The following is an 18,562-nucleotide window of genomic DNA, read 5'->3' as shown; positions in this document are numbered from 1 at the left end:
TCTGGAAAGCAGTGTGGAGGTTCCTCAGAAAATTAAAAATAGACCTACCCTATGACCCAGCAATAGCACTGCTAGGAATTTATCCAAGGGATACAGGAGTACTGATGCATAGGGGCACTTGTACCCCAATGTTTATAGCAGCACTTTCAACAATAGCCAAATTATGGAAAGAGCCGAAATGTCCATCCACTGATGAATGGATAAAGAAATTGTGGTTTATATACACAATGGAGTACTACGTGGCAATGAGAAAGAACGAAATATGGCCCTTTGTAGCAACGTGGATGGAACTGGAGAGTGTGATGCTAAGTGAAATAAGCCATACAGAGAAAGACAGATACCATATGGTTTCACTCTTATGTGGATCCTGAGAAACTTAACAGGAATCCATGGGGGAGGGGAAGGAAAAAAAAAAAAGAGGTTAGAGTGGGAGAGAGCCAAAGCATAAGAGACTGTTAAAAACTGAGAACAAACTGAGGGTTGATGGGGGGTGGGAGGGAGGGGAGGGTGGGTGATGGGTATCGAGGAGGGCACCTGTTGAGATGAGCACTGGGTATTGTATGGAAACCAATTTGACAATAAATTTCATATATTAAAAAAAATAAAAGTGGGTTTTAAAAATAAAAAAATAAAAATAAAAAAATAAAATAAAACAAGAATGATTTTAAAGAAAAACACAAAGGAAGAAGGGAATGTTCACCTTAAAAGTTAGAAGGCAAAACTAAAAGAAAGAATACCAACGTTGTGTTTGTATTCCTTTTTATCAGGGTCTCCCCATGGGCAAAAACCTTGTGGATTCTGGAAGATTTGTGATAGTGAAATGATAGACAGAAGAGCTAAATATATGGATCTGAGATCTCATTATTTGGTATCTGCTAAAGCAGGCTACATATCTCACATGTTTATGCATAAGGAGGCAAACTAAAGATTACCTGGAAATCTTCTAATTATTTGACATAATCCTTCTTTACTGCAAAGCTGATGCTGTATTTCTGGTAATATGTTTACCTGCAAGGAATGAAAAAGCTTCTAGTGAGTTAGGCATTCATAAATGCTAAAGCAAAGAAAATGCAAAAACTCACAGGGTATAGACGTGAACTACTGTGTACTCCATCTACACCCTACCTTCAAATCTCTGAAAGTCAACATTTAAATCCAGAATAATAAAATGGTTTATTTGATAACATCAAACAAAAACTTGCCCTTAGAAATTTGAGAATATTTTTGAAAACCTTGATATATTTCAAAACCATGATATGTGCTAAAACTAAAAGGAAATAGATACATTCTTATGGTAAACACAATAACACAAATAACTTGACAGTTGCAAATTTTGCTTTGGCAGAAAATAGCACCAACCATACCTCAAAGTCAACTAAACTCTGAAGTTCCAAAGGCCCTCGCTGATTTAAATCACAGACATTTAGTGGGAAATTCAGTGCTAATCCTGTTTCAAAATTTAATATGTAATCTTCCCTTCATATTGAAGGGCATTATTGCTTCCAGATATAAAATCCAGTCACTGCAAAATTCTATTCTTAAAAAAAAATTGTTCTTAGAAAGCTTCATAGAAGTTATCATAAATTCAAATATACGTTTTAACTTATAAAGAAAAGACACAGACAAGCTCAATCTGTCCTTCTCTTCTGAATTCATAGACTGATTATCTAGGTATTGTCAACTAAATTCCAAAAATAATGCCTCAAATGGCAAAGCCTTGTTAAAACCAAGAGAAAGAGATCAGGGTAAATTAGCTTGAAAATCAGGTTCATTTTTGTGAAATTATTGAATACTTTCCAACTCACTCTAAACTAATCAAGTATTGTAGTTTCTCCGCTGTGTTCTACTGACAAGGCTATATGAAAATAACTCAGCTGCAGTTGGAGAACCAGAAACATGAGTTACAGTCCTACTTAGGACAGTTAACAGAATCGTAACTTTGAGCACATCACTTTTGCTTCTCGTTTTCAATTTCTACATTTGTAAAATAAAGCACTTAGAGCTTTCGGTCTCTGAGTTAAACTGTTTCTCTAAGATTTTTAGGAAGTAGTAATTCAATCATCAGTTGTAGTTTTACAAAGAAATGATTCTCTTAAAGTGCTTTGAAATAGTGTGTTGATTAAACATCCTCCAACCCTTTGATGAGGGCCGGGAAAATGGGAGATGTGCATTGAGGAGGGCACTTGTTGGGATGGGCACTGGGTGTTGTATGTACGTGATGAATCAGAGAACAGACTTCTGAAGCCAAGACTACACTGTATGTTAGCTAACTTGACAACAAATTAAAAACAAAACAAAAAGCAAAAAACATTCTCCAACTCCTGCAATCCCGTTAACTCTATTCATTTATTCAGCAAACAGTAAACTTCAGCCCACGTTGTGTATAAATGAAGCCAGGGCTTCAGCAGAACCAGCTCCTGTGAATCTGCAGGAACAACATTGTTAAATACTCGAGTTTGAAAGTCTCCAAAGATAACAAAGTCTGAGTCACTTACATTCTTAGGGCACAGGGCGTGGGGGCAAAGGCTAGAAGTATAGTACACTTCAGATTTTAGGCATGTCTACTTTCTCAAATTTAAAAATGATAAGGTTCAGAGACTAAAAGTGGAAAACAAAGAAGGGTTTTCAGAAAGTCCTTAAGGTCATAATTCAGAGTTCCTAAGAAAGGCTGGAGGGAAGAAGCAGAATACTGCAAAAGTATGGAGAAACTATAATAAAGGTTTTTTGTTTGTTTGTTTTAGATTTTTGTTTTTTTTGTTTTTTTTTTTTTTTTTTAAATTTTTTTTTCAACGTTTTTTATTTATTTTTGGGACAGAGAGAGACAGAGCATGAACGGGGGAGGGGCCGAGAGAGAGAGAGAGACACAGAATCGGAAACAGGCTCCAGGCTCTGAGCCATCAGCCCAGAGCCTGACGCGGGGCTCGAACCCACGGACCGCGAGATCGTGACCTGGCTGAAGTCGGACGCTTAACCGACTGCGCCACCCAGGCGCCCCTAGATTTTTGTTTGTTAAAGATAATAGACAGAAGAAGTTTTCTAAATTAGATCATCAAAAGCTTTAAAGGTCAATACACTTGAACCATTTTCCCCACCCCAGGCAAAATCACTCAGTTGCTACTGACTAAATAGAAACTTTAATAGAAGGACCCAGAAAGAAAAGTAGCTTTAAGTATCATTTTTTTAAATGCTTATTTATTTTTGAGAGAGAGTGTGTGCGTGGAGAAGGGGCAGAGAGAGAAGGAGACACAGATTCCGCAGCAGGCTCCAGGTTCTGAGCTGGCAGCACAGAGCCCCATGCAGGTTCAAACCCAAGAACCATGAGATCATGACGTGAGCCGAAGTCGGAGGTTTAACTGACTGAGCACCCAGGGTGAGTAGGTAAGTATCATTAAAGGTTATGTATTGACAAGGTCCAGATTAAAACTTTCTTGCACTTTTTGAAGAGCTCACAGCAAAAGTGCTGTTATGCCAGATGGTCAGCACTGGTATATCCTGGATGAGCTGTCCCATCCTTTACAAATTGAAAGAAGAGTCCCAGTCAATGGGCAACCATAACTGAACTAATGGGCCAGAAGAATTTGCAAAGATGCTGCATAGACAGAGTACAGCTTGCATAGATTTCAGACACAAGTGCAGGTTGTTGGGTCTTATCAGAGAGGTGACTTTCTATATGAGACCTTCAGTCAGAAGAATGAACTGACCCAGGATCAGCAAAGCATTCGCTTCAAGAAAGCAGAGCCAAGCCAAGGGAAGCAACTGCTCCCAGGCTTCCGCTTTCTACTTTCCCTTCCTCCACCCAGTGACCTCTTCCGTGTTCCCTCCTCCAAAGCACATCTTTAGAATACACAGAGTCTCAGCAGATGACATAACCGAGGTGACACGTGACACCAGAAATACCATTTCCGTTTGACTCTGTGTAATAGCACCAACCTGGGCAGTTAAACCGAATGACTTGGCACAAAGAAAGAAACATATTCAAAGGCTATGGGTCATATAGCTATAACAAATCAACTATATTACATGTATTCCATGTATTTTTATTGTTAAACCTAATAATGCTCTTCTATATCCTCATGCTTGGTTTTTATTTTTTTTATGTGCATCATAAAATATGTAAGATTTCCATCATTGTCAAAAGGAACATCATCAATGACATTTTATTTGGATTAGCTGACTTCAACCCCACCAGAGTGGTACATTTGTTACTCTTAAAGAGTCTACACTGTACATCATTATCACCCTAATAATTATTTTCAATATACACTGATTTTGCATTGGGTTTGAATGCTTTACGTACACTTACATGTGTGTGTATGTTTTATATAAGCTGCTATTTTTCTTGACATAAAACCTTCCATATCTTTGAAAGGGTTAGAATACATAAGGGAAATGATAAAGATAATGATGTTTGGGCCCTGGGATATTTCTGAGATCAAACTGAGAAAAAGGAAATGTGCATTTAGAAAGATTTCAATCCCCACATACCTTCCACAATCCTAATCTGTGAGTATTCCACATGTAAACTGTTTCTATTACAGATTATGAGAAGCAAAAGTAAAAAAAATCATTCTTATTTTGAGACATAGTTCAATTAATATGAACAACAGTATATCAATTATAAACATTTAGAACGTGTTTATAAACTAAAACTAAAACTACAGTAATACGATTAACGCATTAAGGAGAGACATTTGAGTTGGACTATTTATAACTACAAAGTGTGGAAGAAAGAACCCAGGGGAAAAAATTGGGACGGGTCATTCATGAATACCGAGAGTAACGCAAACTTCACAGCAATATCTTTTTCTTCTCTTTCTCTTCATTAGGTCGGTACAAACAGTCTCTATTTTATCAGAACTCAGATGTTCTCTGGAAGCTGTTCAGTATCATTCACAAGGAAGAGAACTAATGACAAGAAGAGCCATTATCCCCTTGTCTCTCCCATGCAATTATCATTCCATCAAATTCATCTGAAAATGTGTTCAAATGCTTTATAATAAGAGCCATTTCAGTATTTCTCAGTGCTCCGGGTACTAAAAACAGCATACTGTTTTAGGGACTGCTAATCCTACAAACATTTAGAGCTAGAAATGAATCCCTCTGCTCTTGAAACAGTAGAACCTTTCTGTTAAAGGTGAAATACAGTCCCAGTTACTAAACTTAGTGTTACCCCAAATAGTGGACCTCACTTCACTTTCTGCATCACATGGACCAATACAGTTTTAAAATCATGTTACTCTCCTTCTGACTAGAGAGACTCCAGGCCACTCATTTTTTATAACAAATCTTATGATCACTTTCATTAAGCACTTAGATTCCAAAGCTCTCATGTGATTAGTAATCCTAATTTGAGCAGAGGCCCTTTTCTTTGTTCATCTAAGAATCCCAACAAATCTGAAGCAACTTCTGTTTTGAATTTTTATGTTTACATAAATAAGTCATGGTTCATAAAGCTTCAAATTATTCATGCTCCAAAGTGACAGTTATCTAATATGTATCATTTAGAACTTATGCATTCTTTAAGAATCTTCATGAGAATAGGCTGTAAATGCTGTCCTAAATATTTATTTAGAAAAATTTTATAGTGATGTAGTTAGGAAGACAAAATTTGTAGTCAAACTGCCTGAGTTTGAATCCTGGTTGCTTCATTTATTATCTATGTGGACTTAGGAAATTCTCTTAATTTTTCTGTGCTTCAGTCTCCTACGTGTAAAGAATGAGCATAAATATGTGAACACTTGGAATGATGCGTGGCACCAACAGGAGGCCTTGGCAAGAGTTTGGGGGGTAGTAAAGAGAGGTTGAGTACTCATCTCCCTGACTTCCTCTCTGCAGGCTTATGATTTGGCAATGGCTACATTCCCCTACTTTATAGCTCCTTTCCAGCGACCCCTCTTTTTTGGCTCCAGCTCTCATTAGGCTTTGCTAACCATTCCCTCTATAAACCCTTCTTCAGACCAAGGGTGGTAAAACTTTATGATGCTGCTGGTCCCTGGGTGCCTCTAATCTTTTGTTTTGTTTTTTTTTTTTCCCAATCTTTTTAATTACATTCTCTCTAATCTTGTTTCTCTTATCTTGGCAAAACCTCAGTAAATAGCTCTTTCATTGGTTTCCCTTCAGTTAAGTCCTTTCAAGTATGGAATTTGTCTCCTGCTTGGAGATTGACCAATACTCACAGGGAAGAAAACTGTAGGCTTTACCTTATAGTTGATGTAAAGCCATTCAAGATTTAAGTATAGGACTAACTAGGTTAGCTCAGAATTTTATATTTTTTTATCCTGATAACTTTGGGCAGGATGGATTTCAGGGGCAGAACACTTGCTTCAGAAAAAGCGGTAAAGAGGATTCTGTAATAACCTGGTAAGATATGGTGACTATCTTGCCAGAATAAAAGTAGTGAGCATGGATATTTGAGAAATAATATACTTGAGAAGTATTTAGGAGTTAAATTCCTTAGCACTAGTAATTGATAGAATGTAGACCACAAAGGAGAGGAAGGGATCAGAGGTGAAGGCCAGATTTCCACCTTAGGGAGTGACAGTGGTTGCTCATGCTTGTGACCAATATAACAGAAGTTCTGCAGAGCTACTGAATGCAAGAGTAGAAGTGGATTTACTGGGGAACATACGAGTGAGTTTTCCCCATGGTGACTCTGAGGTGTCTGTGTGATATAAAAGTGATGTTCAGCAGGCATTATACACACGAGCCTGATGCCAGAGAAAGTGCTTGAATTTTAGATGTACTTTTGGGAATCATCAACAACCTTGGGAGTGGTGTTGAGGAACACAGGAATCTAAATTATGAGCAGACAAAAGGTGGCTATGAAGAAAACAGAGAAGGAATGGCCAAAGATGGAAAAGAAGAGCAAAAATAATGTTCTCGGCCCAAAGGCCAATGGAGTCAGGAGTTACAAGGAGGAAGGACTTATCAAGATTGTCAACTGCAGATATATCAAATGATCAGTGTAGCTACTATAATATTATTTCACTACTGAGAAATAGCTGTAAGTTTTGATGCTTTTTTCACATTAAAAAAATACTATGGACCAAGATATGCTGCTGTTAATATCCAAGGGCTGTTAAAATCTGTAACCATTTTGAAAAAAAAAATTTACCTTTTGATGTAAACCTAACTGGCACATTTCTTCCTTGGATATGCAAGGTTTTCCACCAGCTTTCCTAGAAGACAGGCAAATGAGCAGATCCCAAGAGCCCAAATCACCTAATGGCAAAAGAATATTGAAAAACAAATATTTTTTTATCAGATTTATGAAGGCACCATTCTTAGATTTAAGAATGCTATTATTTAAATTATAAAACACAAGTAACAATGATTCTGAATATGTTTAAAAGTCAATATTCAAAGTAACTGAAATTCAACTTTTCTAATTTAGAAACATTTTTATATTTACTATTGTATCTTAGGGAAAATTCAATTATCTAATGCAATGTCATAAAATTCCTAAAAGTCTAAAATTTAAATGTTTTAAGCCACTAATTTTATAAATTCGCAAAGTCTTATTTGGAGATTGGGAGGAAAGATGGTTATAAAGTCTTTTAAGATAATAGACGATGGTTGCAAAATCAAATAATGATAAGAAGTCAAAACACAAATATTTTTGTTCTAGGCTTTGATATCACCATTACTTTTCACAAATCTTAAACATCAGATATACTTTTATAAGATTTCTTCCAAAGAAAAAGTTGCAGTATACTGAAAATAAAATTCAATGAAAATTCTAAAAAACAGGTTTTGTCTAAAAGGAATTTGTGGTCTAGTTATCAACAGCAGAATTGAGCTCAAAATACAGAGTATAACATGGACTGAAGCAAATAATATTTCAGCTATTTACTAAGGACAAAGCCCTTTGCCAATAAGTCCTAGTAACTTGCCAAAATAATCTCAGAAGAGTACATTCTTGCATAATACTTGAACATTTGAAAATTAACATTTGTGTGTTATGAGTTTGTTTTCTCTTAGTCTCTCTGATTTATTTACATGTTTTTATCAACATGTCTTGCATATAATTGGTGCTTTAAAAATATTTGATAAATGAATGAATAACTAGCCCCAGGACAGAGTGGTAAACATGTTACTTCAAAGGCATATAGAAATAGGTATCTCAAAAATAACCAGGCAAAAAAGAACACTAAAGAATGTATGAAAAGATTGATATTACTTGTGAAACTTCCTCCATTTTGGGTGGAAATCTACTTTTAAAAAAAATCAAGCAATTTCTGTACGCATGGCTTCTGGAGTTAAACAATCCTGAGATCATATTCCTTCGGTAACTATTTATGCCAGATCTCACAAGTCACCTCTTGCATTAGGTATTAGTGGCTTCTACAAAGCCTGAAAATAACCAAATCCTGTCTTTAAAAATTTCCCGAAAGAATTTCATACTTGAGGGGCGCTTGGATGGCTCAGTCAGTCAAGCATCTGACTTCAGCTCAGGTCATGATCTCGCAGTCTGAGTTCGAGTCTTGCGTCGGGCTCTGTGCTGACAGCTCAGAGCCTGGAGCCTGTTTCGGATTCTGTGTCTCCCTCTCTCTCTCTCTGTCCCTCTCCCACTCGTGCTCTGTCTCTCTTGCTCTCAAATATAAATAAAACATAAAAAAATTTTTTTTAATAAAAAAAAGAATTTCTCACTTGAACGCATAATGCTTTCAAAGAAGGACTTTATGGGGAAAAAAAAGATTGATAACGAAGACTGATCTATGACAATTAGGAATGAAATTTCACTCTGCACTAATCAAGTCCTTTACCATTTGACAAGCTCTGTGCTGTCTGGGCTATTGATTCCTCTGTAACTGTCCTGTTCCTAGAAGAGAAACCTCTCTGCCAAACAAAGGGATCCAGACAATTGAACTCAAGTTAAGCTCTTGTCTCTTGTTGCGTGATGTATCTCAAGATGCTGGAATATAGTGCAATAGTTCAAAGGGACATGGAGAAATGATACAAGTGATTTGAGGATGAAAGAAATCTCTCCATCTAGTAGCCATTCGGCATTAGACTTGGAAGGTCCATGCATCCTCACTTTGAAGGAAACTCTAAATGGATTTCTTGAGCCAAAACCAAATACTCTGTGATGATTCCAATACCTTATTTAAAATGTGCACCTGGCACTTTCAGCCAAAACCTTTTGATATGGATTCAAAGGTAAAATACAAAGATGGTTCCATTTTATATTATTTCTAGCCCAGGAAACACTAAAACCTAGAAGAAACATCCTGACATAATATACTCAACCAAATATTTTAAGAAGACAAGGATATGCAAAGAGAGGACTTCAAATCATGTACTATATTGCAAAAATGAACTACTGGGACCTCATCAAAATAAAAAGCTTCTGCACAGTGAAGGAAACAATCAGCAAAACTAAAAGAGAACCGACAGAATGGGAGAAGATATTTGCAAATGATATAACAGATAAAGGGTTAGTATACAAAATCTATAAATAACTTATCAAACTCAACACCCAAAAAACAAATAATTCAGTGAAGAAATGGGAAAAAGACATGAATAGACACTTCTCTAAAGAAGACATCCAGATGACCGACACATGAAAAAATGCTCAACATCACTCATCATCAGGGAAATACAAATCAAAACCACAATGACATACCACCTTACACCTGTCAGAATGGCTAACATTAACAAGTCAGGCAACGACAGATGTTGGCAAGGATGTGCAGAAAGAGGATCTCTTTTTGCATTGTTGGTGGCAATGCAAGCTGGTGCAGCCACTCTGGAAAGCCGTATGGAGGTTCCTCAAAAAAACTAAAAATAGAACTACCCTATGACCCAGGAATTGCACTACTAGGCATTCATCCACAGGATACAAGTGTGCTGTTTCAAAGGGACACATGCACCCCCATGTTTATAGCAGCACTATCAATAATAGCCAAAGTATGGAAAGAGCCCAAATGTCCATTGATGGATGAATGGATAAAGAAAATGTGGTATACATAGGTATATATATATATATATATATATATATATACAATGGAGTATTACTCGGCAATCAAAAAGAATAAACTCTTGCCATTTGCAACTACATGGATGGAACTGGAGAGTATTATGCTAAGTGAAATGAGTCAGTCAGAGAAAGACAAATATCATATGACTTCACTCATATGAGGACTTTAAGAGACAAAACAGATGAACATAAGGGAGGGGAAGCAAAAATAATATAAAAACAGGGGAAGGGGACAAAACAGAAGAGACTCATAAATATGGAGAACAAACTGAGGGTTATGGGAGGGGTTGCGGAAGGGGGGATGGGCTAAATGGGTAAGGGGCACTAAGGAATCTACTCCTGAAATCATTGTTGCACTATATGCTAACTAATTTGAATGTAAATTTTAAAAAATAAAAAATAAAATTAAAAAAAATCATGGACTGTATTGTTTAGGCATTAAAAACACAGTACATTTCATTTTCCTCCAAGTCTGATGCAAGCTCCCCTTCACTACCCAAGACACACACACAATTTCTGGATTTGATTAAGACATATATATTTAAGCCATAAATGTTTAAAATGGGAAGACATGTTTAAATAATTCAAAGTATTTAATTTATAAAGAACTTCCTATGAGCAGGACATTGTACTAGAATTATGAATGTAAACAGAAAAAAAAAAAGTGGTCACTGACCTTGGCAATCTTTGAGAGACCTGAGCACTAAAAAGAATTTAGGATAACTTGTAAAGTGCTACAGTTTCTTGACATTCATAAGGGTTACCCCGTACCTCTCAAAAATATTTAATGAATATTTTAAATTTAAAATTAAAATTAAAAAAATATTTTATAGCACATAAATTTCCTCTTAAAATGAAAGTAAAGTATAACCAAAAATTTCAAGTAATCTCTTCATATACTTCTTGCCTAATTCTTTGCCACCACAATCTGAAAAATGCTGATTGTTTCCACTCAAAATTCTTACGGATACCCTCCCTGACTCCTACCTCAAACTTCCTAAACTCTACCTCCTAGTTAAATCTTGAGTAGACCTTTTCACTTTCTCTTCATTTCCATCTCCAACCTTAAAAGTCAACACTGTCCCCTGATTCCCACAACCCTTTTTAAAGCAAAAGCTTTTATTTGTTGCATGAATGGCACTATGTACTCAAACTTGGTTTAAAAAACCCCAAAAGCCACACTGAAATCTGGAAATTGGGTACAGACATAAGCACATTCACCAGCTAAGTAAATCACATTCATAAGTCAACTTGGAGCATTTGGGAAACAGATTTGTGCCTCAGCAAAATTACACATTGCAAGTATTGTGGAGCTTTGGGGCCATGCTCAACTAGCTGAAAGCATGAGCATTTAGTAGGCAAATGCCCAGGATGTACAACAGAGATTGTAGACTGCAGGCACACAGGGAGAGTCAAACGGCACGTGGGGTGCATTTGGCCTGCACGTTTTTGTTTTGTCTTCATTTTAAATTTTAAGTATTTGCCAAAATGCAAATGTCAGCATAATTCATATAAAAGTCCAGATTTCTGCCTTCATTTGAAAACTTGGAGGCTGTGGTAATACTGGGTCCATATCGTATAAGGCAGCCACTGACTGGAGTGGAGTACAGCCTCCCGCATTTTCTCCAGTTTACCATGTGGGTCCCCCAGGCCCTAACTGCCTGGGCTGTGCCTCTAGTAGGCAAACCAGTCCTAGACCTGGTATAAAACACCATGTGTCCGTTTTGCATGAATTGCCCATTCAGCAAGTTGATGTTCCAGGCTTTAGTGAATTAGAGTTGTTCATTAGGTAAATTGGTCTTGTTAAGATGACTGTGGGCAAATTGATATTTGGTCAGTTGGTCTTATAAGGATGTCTGAACACACCCTTTGATCTCCAGATCCGGCCATGCTCTCCCACAAGGTTGAGCAAGGACATTTCAACTCCAGAGACATTTTATTGTCTGTGTTAAAGTTGGTAAGAATTGACATGTGGTCTCTTAGAGTAATTCTTTTTCTCAGGAGCCTGGAAAAATCAGGAGAGGCCTATGGAAATCTTTTTCACTCGTGTCTTCTCTCTCCAGTTGAACTGATAGAGTGACCCAGGTACCACTCCTAGGTGGGCCTGATCCCTTCTCTTTCTCACCCACGATCTCTCTTTGGACTCTTTTAAGACATTCAGCCTGTCTCAGGACTGTTGCCATAGTTAGAAGCAGCCCAAGACAGGCTTCTTCTTTTTTTTTTTTTTTTTTTTTTTTTTTTTGGCATTAGGGCAAACATTCTTTATGTTGGCCTTACCTGATGTACTTCTTCTGTCCCTAGAAGGTTGACATTAGAGTGTAAGAGTGGAGAAGTCAGATGTGGATTTGAAAAAAAACAGGCAAAGCTGCCCTTGGCCAACCTGGATGGTGGTTTCTTAGGTTTCCCTGGCAGACAGAACAGGAGACCTTTATGTGATTCAGCCTAGCTCCTTAGAATATTGCATTAGGATTTGGGTGCCAAAGCCACACTAATAAATAAATACATAAATAGTAGTAGTAGTAATGATATCAACAGTACATCTTTCTTGACCACTTACAGGAAGCCAAGTACTGCTCCAAGTATTTGTGTTAATTCATTTATTCCACACAATATCCTCCCGGACATGATTATTCTGTTTTTGAAAAGCACAGTAAGGTTAAATAACTTGCTCAAACTCATCATCTAGTCATCTAGTTAGTGGTGGGAAGAGAATTCGAACACAGAAGTTTAGCTCTAAGGGTTCATAACCATTATATCATCATCACTTTAAAAACCAGGGAGGCAATAGAGAATACCTTATATATTTTAATTTATGCAGAACTTCTAACAACATTATGGGGTATAAGCAATTATTCCATACTCTTTATGAGAGAGGGTACTGAGACAAAGAGGAATTATATAGGTTTGGTATTTTTTCCAACTACTGTCCAGTGCATCTATTTTCCTTTGGGACCTCAGAGGGAAAAAGGAGTATAACAAGTATCTTGGGTATTCCTAGACCCTCACCCAGCAACAGTGCCCCCAAACATTATTAGCTACCACTGGTAATTGAGAAGTAAGTGCTTTGATCTTTAAAAGGAAGGAATATTCAACTGCACATGTACTCAGAAACCATAAATATTAACTTGGCTACCACCTACTTTTGAAAAGAAATCTCCAAAAGTTTCTTAGATTTTTAGATGATTAAAATGATTTCTTTTGCAGTCACAAAGCAGCCAGAGCAAGACTAGCTCCCAGATTAGACTAGCCAAGCCCATAAATAGAGAGGTCACAGGACATTGTGCTAGGAAAACAGGATGTGGATGTTCTGTTCTCCATCTCATAATCACAAAAACATGAAAAATCTATAGGCTTCTCCCCATAAACTGTGGAACAAAGTTGCTGATAACACCACACTATCATGCCTCCTAGTGTTGGCTCAGGTAGCAACGAAGACTCCCCGGACAATTTTGGGAGTCGTCTGGGTCCGGATTTATTAATTCAGACGTAAACAACTACTGACTTTAGTTTTTATCTTTCTCTACTTGTTCTCGGGAACCAAGTAACATCTCAGTGTTAAAAGTAAGAGCTATTTTTAAAGGTTCTGTTCTTGTTTCTGTTTTAATCAAGCATCTGCCCTACGGAGCAAGGGCTGACTCTAGAATATTTCCAGTCCCTCATAGGCAGGCTGCCATGTAAAGCAAACAATCATTTCCTGGCTCACAAATGATCTCCCTCATTGATAGAGTCTACCAGATCAGTTACTCGATCCAGAGAACAACAGACAGCTCTGAGATATCATCATTCATATACATGCTGTTTATTCTCAAGGAATGACAATTTTTATTTTCTGGCACACTATATAAAAATCTCAGAATATTAAGTCTATTCCTGCTTTATTTTTCTTTACAGCATTTATCATCATCTGACAGATTATGTATCTCTTGTCTATTTATTTATTTATTGCCTGCCTCTTCCCCTTAGAATGTGAGCTCCATGAGGGCAGGACTGTGTCTATTTTGTTCACTGCTATATCCTTAGTATCTACAACAGTGGTTGCGATTTCAGAAACAGCCACTATAGATTTGTGAGATCCATAGTGAATATACAATTGAATGTGAGCAACAGATCAACAATTAAAACTCAATCAAAAGCCAGTACATTGTAAAAATTAAAAATGGAGGCAGTGAGGACAATTTTAAAGTAGTTTTACAAAGAGGACCTAAAGATATATTTTGGTTCTTAGTAAGGATGAGAGAAGTAAGCCTATGAAAATAAAATAACCATTCCTAGCATTTGAAGAAATTATAAAAACAAAGCAGATTCCTAGCGCTTTACTTAGTGGAAACTTTTTTGTGAACACATACATCAAATTGAAGCAGAAAAGATTTATAAAGTCTGACTTGGAAAATAAACTTGTCCAAAAGCTTCCAAGATACATAGCTACAAAAGCCAAGCCTCATTTACTTATTCACAGTGTTAGACTATTATATTCTACAAGGATACAAGTACAGTGATTTCCTAAAATGTGTGGGGTTCTTTTTTTTTAGCATGAAATACACAAAATGTTTAATTTTAAACAATACATAATATTCCTTTATAATATAAGAATATTTCATATATTCATAGTTCTATCTGTATACTCTTTTTCTGTTCACCACTAGACTGTGAGATTCTTGCTGAATAACAAAGTCTTATTTTCTCTGTACCCATCCTTTATCAGAATTAGTAAATAATGTGACATTTCATGAATACATTATCAACTTATTGATGAAAAATTAGATTCTATGCTTTATAACCCCATAAGTTTGTTTGGATATAAATTAGCCACTGCAAATACCTGTATCTTTTCCTGAATCTTTCAAATTGCATTAACCAGTTCCTTTAACTGTATTCTTATACAGAACAGCAACCCAGGACCCATAGTAAAATTTATTCACAGCTGTTCTTTAAGGACAAAAACTATTCACGTTCTTGTATCTAACACAGATTATAGCAGACACTTAGATGTTTATTGGATTCAATATGGAAATTTTCAGAATTTAAGAGAAATTATATATACAGAATCTTTAGATCTTCAATAAATTATACAACATAGTCACAAAATCTAATTAAAGTTTCTTACCCCAAAAATCTGGTCATGGATTTTTGCTTATGCTACCTCTGGCTCCTTACCCTTTAAGGGCTGATGATAAAAACTTTGTGTTTTACCACAGAGAAACTCTAAGCCATTCTCCCCTGGGTTTTCTAAATCCACACTAGAAATCAAGCTTTCGTCTTCTACTATCTATCTACCCTCTTTCTGCCCCATGAGAGGTTGTGAAAATCAATGAGATCATTTCCGTGAGGAGTTTTGAGCTCCTGAAATTCTTCTGCTCTACTCATAAGCTTAAGAAACCAATATCATGCTTAAATTTTTGCAAAAGTTTAAGACTCCCGTTCTGAAGAAACTTGTCATAAAGAAGAGTTTGAAAGGATGGGGTTCCTGGGTGGCACAGCCAGTTAAGCATCTGACTCTTGATTTTGGCTCACGTCATTATCTCACTGTTTGTGAGATCAAGCCCCACGTCAGGCTCTGTGTTGACAGTGTGGAGTCTGCTTGTGATTCTCTCTTCCCCCCTCTGCCTTTCACCCACATGCATGCATTCTCTCTCTCTCTCTCTCTCTCTCTCTCTCTCTCTCTCTCTCCCTCCCTCCCTCAAATAAACATTTTTTAAAAGAAGAGTTTTAAAGGAAATAGATCAGTTTATTCCTATGAAATACATTCAAGGGGCGCCTGGGTGGCGCAGTCGGTTAAGCGTCCGACTTCAGCCAGGTCACGATCTCGCGGTCCGTGAGTTCGAGCCCCGCGTCAGGCTCTGGGCTGATGGCTCAGAGCCTGGAGCCTGTTTCCGATTCTGTGTCTCCCTCTCTCTCTGCCCCTCCCCCGTTCATGCTCTGTCTCTCTCTGTCCCAAAAATAAATAAACGTTGAAAAAAAATAAACTGAACTGTTAAAAAAAAAAAAAAAAGAAATACATTCAAGAAATATTTACTTTAGAAGGCTTGCTGAAGTTCCTTCATATTTTTTTAATTTAAAAAATTTTTTTAATGTTTGTTTATTTTTGAGACAGAGAGAGACAGAGCATGAGCAGGGTAGGGGCAGAGAGAGAGGGAGACAGAATCCAAAGCAGGATCCAGGCTCTGAGCCGTCAGCGCAGAGCCCAATGCGGGGCTCGAACTCACAAACCACAAGATCATGACCTGAGCCGAAGTTGGACGCTTAACCAACTGAGCCACCCAGGTGCCCCACATATTTTTAAAAATATTTTTAAAGATTTTCATGGCACTTCTGTAAGTGTGCTAGTGAAGTGTACTGAATGTGTGTTTAAACTTTCACCGCTTCCAAGACTGTTGTCTGTCTGGGATAAAACTCTCATTATAGCATTTTACCAAATTTCTAAATGTCTGGAATCCTCACCAGCTTAGAAGACCTTAAAAGAATGAACAGTGCAGCAATTAAAAAAAATAACACTACACCTAGTACCTAGATACTGGTTTCTAACATCATTCTGCAATAAAAGGAACCATAGGTCCTTGAAGAAATGGCTTATTCAAGAGGCTGGATTCGTAAATATAGAAGACGATACTAGAGCATCATTGTACCAGAAAGTAAGGAAGAGCTCAAAACAAATAAGTAAACAAATGAAAGCAATGATGGAAGTATGTGACAGGGACATGGGAACCAATGGTCAAAACTGGAGTGATTTCAGCAACAGAATAAGTAATATTGGATTATAACTGAAAGTATAAAGTAACTATCCATTAGTCCATGCTGATATAAACAAATTATCTGAATTAACAAATAAATGGGGATGAAGAGACAAACCATGTGAGTAGAAAAATACCAAATAATTTATGTAGCTACTCCAGACTCAAGGAGGTGGAGCACAACTTCCTGGTCCTTCTCTGGGAGCCGAACATAATGACATCCTTCCAAAGAGTACAGTATGGAAAGGGGAAGGAAAAGAGTGACAATGGAAAACCTGACAAACACTACCTCAGTCAAGGGATCAAGGTTAATACCAACAGCTGTAAGGCAGGTTGATAATATATACTCTTGATATGAAGTGATGAGAATGATGTTTTACCTCTGTGATCTTACTCCTGCAAACCATAATTCCAGTCTAATCATGGGGAAAACATCAGGCAAATCCCAGTAGAGAAAGATCAAAGTACCTGACCAGTCCTCAGAGCTGCCAAGGTCATCAAAAACAGAAAGTCTGAGAAACTGTGAAGCCTAAGAGAAGCCTAAGGAGACATGATGGCTAAATGTAATGTGATATCCTGATGGGACTTCGGAACAGAAGAAGGACATTATGTAGAAAAACAAGAAAATCTGAATAAAATATGGACTTCAGTATTTAAAAAAGCAGAATAAATAAATCCTCCAGAGGAAATAAGATGATTATTAAGTATGTGGATGTAGGCATAAACTAGGCATAAACTCTCACATACTAATTACACATCTTCCTAAGGATTTTATACTCAGGATGTTGTATTACAAATCCAGTCAGCACTACAATGCTGAAAGTGAAAAGTTTTTATTTTTTATGTGAGATGCATTCTCTGGTAATACAAACTCCAATGGTATTTAAAATATAGAGGACTGAAAAAATAGATCAAGTTTGGGTTTTGAGAGCCTCCTGTTAATACATGCAGCTCTCCAAATTCCTCGCCTTTCTTTGCATTTGTTACTATTGCTCTCTAAAGTCAAATCCTTTGGTGATTTTATTTACATCCATTGCTTTAGCTATTGCTTCTTTGCATTGACTCCCAAAGTTACATTTCTCTACCTTTCTCATGTTTCAGAGAGGCATTTCCAGTTACATTCTAGAACAAATGCCCTGCTGAACAAGTACAAATCTGAACCCATTATCTCTGGCCAAAATCTTGTCCTTCCTTCCACTTTTCTTATTACCAAAGGTGTAGCCTCTCTTTCTCCCTCAAGCTGGAAAGCATAAGGTCGTCTTCAACTTGTACCTGTCTCTCAATCCCACATCCCATTCATTTCCAATTCCCATCAATTTTAAATTTGAACTTCTTAAATAACTTCCTGACTTTTCCAAATTCTACCACATTCCCTAAATCTAAGATTTCATCTTCTCTGCAAAGTCTCCTAGTCTCCCTACTTATAACTTTTTCCTTCTCTAACCCACTTCCCCTCTACAGTCAGAGTCATCCTCTAGAAACATCTTATTGCCAGCCCATCGCAGATCAAGTTCCTTAGCAATACAACCTAGACTCTTTACATCTGCCCTAACCTAGTCTTCTAGTCAATCTAGTCTTGTCAAGGCAGCCCCTGACTTCCTCTCCCACCACATCAACCCCTTGTTGGTCCCTGAGACTCCAAGCACTTACAGACCTGTGTGTCTCTGGCATGCAGCTCATGCGGTTGAACCTCTTCCTTCAAAAATCTACTTGAGAGCTCATTGTTACCTACCAAGTATTCTACTTGCACACCTGCCAAGATCCCCACACTCAGAATTGGCAACTTTTTCTGTTCTGGAATATTTTATTTGCAGAATATTTTATTACAGTTCTGGAATATTTTATTACAGTTAAA

General features: G+C 37.1%; 1 protein-coding gene across 3 annotated transcripts in view; it reads right to left on the bottom strand.

Moving 5' to 3' along the window:
• Nucleotides 1-18,562, bottom strand: part of CPED1 (cadherin like and PC-esterase domain containing 1) — a 268,942-nt gene that overhangs the window by 204,305 nt on the left and 46,075 nt on the right. For all 3 annotated transcript variants that reach the window (XM_030308305.1, XM_030308304.1, XM_030308306.1), the window contains 2 exons: nt 7,115-7,221; nt 933-1,008 (listed from right to left, as the gene is read on the bottom strand). In XM_030308305.1, the coding sequence (XP_030164165.1) occupies nt 933-1,008; nt 7,115-7,221 (183 nt within the window). The remainder of the gene's footprint in view (nt 1-932; nt 1,009-7,114; nt 7,222-18,562) is intronic.

Source organism: Lynx canadensis, chromosome A2 (genome assembly GCF_007474595.2).
Source record: "Lynx canadensis isolate LIC74 chromosome A2, mLynCan4.pri.v2, whole genome shotgun sequence".
NCBI lineage: Eukaryota > Metazoa > Chordata > Mammalia > Carnivora > Felidae > Lynx > Lynx canadensis.
The sequence above is the reverse complement of the archived record's forward strand: the minus strand, read 5'-3'. Positions and strand labels throughout refer to the sequence as shown.